Source organism: Penaeus japonicus, unplaced genomic scaffold (assembly GCF_977035675.1).
Source record: "Penaeus japonicus unplaced genomic scaffold, GWHDUDI00000001_assembly GWHDUDI00002309, whole genome shotgun sequence".
Taxonomy (NCBI): domain Eukaryota; kingdom Metazoa; phylum Arthropoda; class Malacostraca; order Decapoda; family Penaeidae; genus Penaeus; species Penaeus japonicus.
The window spans coordinates 5,001-10,000 of NW_028236711.1; the positions used below are offsets into that span (position 1 = coordinate 5,001).

At 47.2% G+C, this 5,000-nt stretch overlaps 2 protein-coding genes across 2 annotated transcripts in view; one reads left to right on the top strand and one right to left on the bottom strand.

The window, feature by feature from the left end:
* The window catches only part of LOC147466271 (histone H3), a 794-nt gene extending 789 nt beyond the window's left edge, over positions 1 to 5 (bottom strand). The window contains exon 1 of the mRNA XM_086535709.1: positions 1 to 5. This exon is cut by the window's left edge and continues 789 nt beyond it. The gene's annotated coding sequence lies outside the window, so the exon portion shown is untranslated.
* Positions 6 to 668: 663 nt separating this feature from the next.
* Positions 669 to 2,248, top strand: LOC147466272 (uncharacterized). The gene has a single exon (XM_086535710.1). It carries the CDS (start codon positions 669 to 671, stop codon positions 2,205 to 2,207), a length of 1,539 nt encoding a protein of 512 aa, XP_086391836.1. The 3' UTR covers positions 2,208 to 2,248.
* Positions 2,249 to 5,000: the final 2,752 nt, after the last annotated feature.

Genomic DNA, 5,000 nt, shown 5'->3' on the forward strand with positions numbered 1-5,000 from the left:
GGCGGTCAGTCGAGATAAGCGCGCCTTTGATGCCGCCGCCTCGCCGCTACATAGACGGAGGCGACGCGCTACAATACCTGGTGGGGCGCCCGCAATTTATTGATTGGGCAGTGGACTCACATTGGATCCAAGGTTGTTTGTTGTGGTATTAAAGAGATTTTTGACACACCCACGACAATCCCTTTCGACCTGGCCCTTGCTCTGGTACCCTTGGTGATACCGTAGCACCTTGCTGTCTCTAGCGCTCTAATTGTAGGCTAGCTTACAATTAGAGGCTAACCACCTGCTTTTCTTTTTCTATACGTAATTTTTTTTCGGCAATAGGATAGCTCTCTTTCCACCTTCTGGTGAACCGAACCCCATCTTCAAGCTCGTGCTTGGACGTGGGCAGACCTTTACCTCCCGCAGGGGAGGGTGTGTCTGGGGGGCCTTAGCGTGCCTGCCTTACGGTGGATTGAGAGCTGCCATTTTGTTAGGGACTGGTCTGGCAGACCATCTTATGACTGCCATTTTAGTTCAAATTACTGATAGGAACTGATAGGCAGGTAGGGAACCCCCTTATCGTTTCCCTTAACGTTCAATTCCTCGTCCTCGTCTTGGTCATTAAAATAGCTTCTGCTAAATTGACCCTGTTGCCCTTCACCATCAATCACGCTATGACGTAATCCATGGGTCACGTCATTAAATTAGCATACGATGGAGAGCCTCTTTCTTCGGAGGAGGCTCTCCAGAGGATCTTCACTCTCACTGAGGTGGCAGTCACCCACCTCTTTCAAGTTCATAAAGGCTACAAAGTGACAGTAGCCAAAGCTGAGCACCTGACCCCCTTTCTTTCGGCCGAAGGCCAGAGAAAACTAAAAGATCATGGCTTCACTCCCGTACCCTCTCCCGAAACGAAGGCCAAATGCACGGTCGTGGCGAAAAAGGTCGACAGGACGATCCTCCCACGATCTGCTGAGTCTATCGCACAGGAAGTATCCGCCAAGAACGGTGTCACTGTCCTTGACGTTTATAAGCCTCCCGAGTCTCGTATCGTCAAGATACGAGTCTCTGCCCCTGAGGAAGCACAGAAACTTCTAACACGTGGACTCATGATGTTTAATACATCGGTTCCAACATACAACGTAGAACCAGAGTGCTTTATTCCGATAGAGCAATGCCTAAACTGCTACCGCTTCGACCACAGCAAACACTCATGCCCACACCCACAACGATGCTCCCGTTGCGCTGGCGAGGGTCACTTCTTCGCTAAGTGCAAAGAGAGCATCAAATGCTGCAACTGCGAGGGTTCTCACGTCGCAGTTAGCGGATCCTGCCCGAGACGTAAAGCCATACTGAAAGAAAAACGTACTGAGATTAGGGAAAACAAAAACACTGCCCCCTCTTACGCCACAACAGCAGCCACTCGACCCCTTCAAACCAGTACACCCAGGCCGACCTCCTCAAAGATGACAATGCCCTTACCACTCCCAACCACAAACGCCTTTACTCCTAACACAGACCCGAAAATCCAAACCATCTTACACGTCGCTCTCATTGCTGCCAAATACAACGCTAAAAGATTCGCGAACATTGTCCCACTCATGCTACAAAGAAACGGATTCCCCAGCATTGTCATCCCCGAGGAGATCTTCGAAGACGACAATCTATACATTTCAGAGTACGCCACAACCACCGAAACTAAAGCTACTGAGGCTACAAACACTAACTCAGTGCCTCTTAGCTCCACTCCACGACACCTCGTTTTGCAACCACCACCACAACGCAAAACAGACGAAACCGCACAAGCACGCAATTCTGCAAGAAACACTGATCATACACGCAAACACATCACGCCACCATCCAAGCATACAGAAACAGACAAGAAGGATCCCCCCCTTCCTGCTCCTTGTCATCACCACGATGACACTATCCTCGATGAGGATTCAAGCGATTCCGAGATCGACGTCGAGTTCGTCTCCGGGGTCGCGAACGAGCCCCTTCCTCCCCTTGAGGAGACAGTTCCCCTGCTCTCCTCCGGGGGAGCCATGGGGCAGCGTGGGAGTATTGGAGATTGGTCCGCCGATTCCCAGGACTTCCGCCCTGTGTCCTGCTCGCAGGACTCTCTTCCTGACCTCGAACCGGACATCGAGGATCGAGCTCGGGACCGCTCCAGGAAGCGGGTTACGCCACGCAAGGTGAACCCAGGTAAAATGGTTTTGCCTTGAGTGACATGCTAACGATTGTACAAGCGAACGTAAGGTCTTTTTTTTCCATCAGAAACCTGTTTTACAACTTTCTAGAAGAAGAACGCCCCGATGTCGTCTTACTGAATTCTATAGGCATCACGAATGGCTATAGAATTCGGCACTATGGATACACATCAAGGCAATCAAGAGACGGAGTGCACGTAGGGTCCTGTATTCTCATCAAATCCACCCTCAGCTTTCAGTTCATCACCACACCATTCACTCACCCTGACTTCATGGCAGTCAGGATATTCACCCCACAGGGCCCTATTATCCTTTCCACTGCCTATGTCACTCCAAATTCTAACTTGCCTCTTGCAGATTTCAATAAGATTTTTAATTATACCAGCCTCCCAGTCTTCTTTGCCGGAGACATCAACGCCACACACACGGCACTACACCACAGATCTACCAACCCCCATGGTAGGCAACTCTTTTCTATCTTTGAAACAAAAAGACTCCACTACATCGGACCCGACTTCTTCACCTCATACACAAACAGAGGAAAGGGCCGCCCTGATCTCGTCTTTGGGAACAGGGCAGCACTCGCCTACCACACACACCTACAACCCGGTCCGAACGTCGGTTCGGACCACATACCCGTCATATTAAAGATTTCAACCTCACCTATACTCAACAAAGAAAAACGATCTTTCCGGTATAAACAAGCAGATTGGGAGACTTTCACTCAAACGTTAAATGATCAAAATTTTCATGTTAATCTCGATGGGAATGACACCCAATCAATAGATAGGTATTGGAACTTCATCTTCACCTCCATTTCTTCAGCTATGCTTAGATCTATCCCCAGATCTTCGTATAAAATTCGCATGTCATTTCAGCCATCTGAAAGGACAAAACGTCTCTTGACTTGTTATAGAAGTCGTTTCACGCAAAATTTAAATAGACTAAACCAAGTTAGATGGGACTTATCTATTCTCCGAAGACATGTCATCGATAGTCTTGATACAGACCATCAAAATTATTGGATAAATTTGATTAAGAAAGTAGAAACAAACAGAGTTCGCAATCCACGGGAATTTTGGCAAAGAATTAAGCAACTTAAAGGTAGTAATTACCCTCCCTTTTCCCACCTCACTCATAATAATGTAAATGTAACGAATCCCGTGGATGTTATTCGAGTTTTTCAAGAGCACTGGGCTCAAGTTTTCTACCCTCACCCACCCCACCCACTCTTCACTCAACATATTCAATCTATCGAAACCTGGAGTCAAAATAACAGGGTAGAAACTAATCCAGAGCCAATTATCCGCCTGGATAGGCTGGACGACACCTGCGAACTCTTAGCCCCCATCTCGTGTGAGGAGGTCAAAGAAAGATTAAAGAGGGTTCCTCGTAAGGCTCCAGGCTCCTCACAGATCGGACGCGACGCTCTTCTTCATCTTCCTGACAACCTCATCCAAGCTTTAACAAATCTTTACAACTCTTCTCTCGCGACCGGCTATTTTCCTGTTCCCTTTAAGACCGCTTTAGTGGCCCTCATTCCTAAGCCACAAAAAGACCTGACAGACCCTAAGAGTTACCGCCCTATTAGTCTACTTGAGACGTTAGGGAAAATTTTCGAACGAATCATAAACACTCGACTAAGGTGGTATCTCGAAGACCATAACCTTCTCTCTCCCAAACAATTCGGCTTTCGCTCGCATCACTCGACGCAAGACGCACTTAACATCATGACGAATTACATCAGTAATAACAGAGACCGACGACTAAAGACTGTTCTTGTCACGAAAGATGTTGAGCGGGCCTTTGACACGGTCTGGCATACTGGCCTGAAGTACAAGCTGTGCACCAAATTTAACTTTCCAAATTTAATTAAGAAGTTACTTTGCAATTTTCTTGATAACCGTAGATTAAAGCTTAAATTCTTAAATCAAGTTTCAGGCACAATTTCAATGCACGCAGGAGTACCTCAGGGCAGCATACTCAGCCCAACACTCTATACACTATACACAAATGACCTTCCAAACCCCACACACACAGATTCACTCACTATCCTCTATGCCGACGATTGTACTCACTTAGCTCGACACGATGCGCTTTCAGGTGTCGTTCGGCGCATCAATGACGAACTTGACAATGTCTCGAGATGGGAGCATAAATGGCGTATCAAGACTAACGCGACGAAAACAAAAGTTCTCTTTTTAAAACCACGAAAACTTCCTCCTTACGACAACATTTACCTCAACAGCTTCGACAGACTACAACCACCGCTTCAAATCACATCCTCTTGTACCATCCTTGGTTTAACTTTTGATACGAACTTTCGTTTTCATATTTACGCTAAGTCAAAAGCCGCATTGGCTCGCAAAACCCTACTTTCGCTGTATCGATTTAGAAGTGCGGCCCCTCGCACGAAGCTGCATCTATACAAAACACTTATCAAACCTCTGATGACATACACACCACTTGCACTCTCACAAACAGCTTACACTAACATGCGCAAACTCCAGCTCGTTCAGAATAAAGCACTCAGATGGATCTATGACGTATGTTGGGATCAATATATTACAACATCTGAACTCCATGAGGAAGCTTCTCTGCTTCCTCTGAACATCGAGTGGCGTAGGTTGGTCTGTAAACAGATCGACAAACTCCGTGCCTGGCATTCTGACTGGATGGATAGACTCGACACCATCTTTCGTTCCGGCTGGAGACCGGGAATAGGCCATGATCTGTTTTCCCTGGCATGGGACGAAGAAGTGGATGCAGTGTTCTAGCTTTGGCTGCACACTCTGTAACCATCTCCTA

Excerpts from the sequence above, each read along its gene's own strand:
- LOC147466272 (XM_086535710.1), top strand. The coding sequence starts at position 669 with ATGGGTCACGTCATTAAATTAGCATACGATGGAGAGCCTCTTTCTTCG.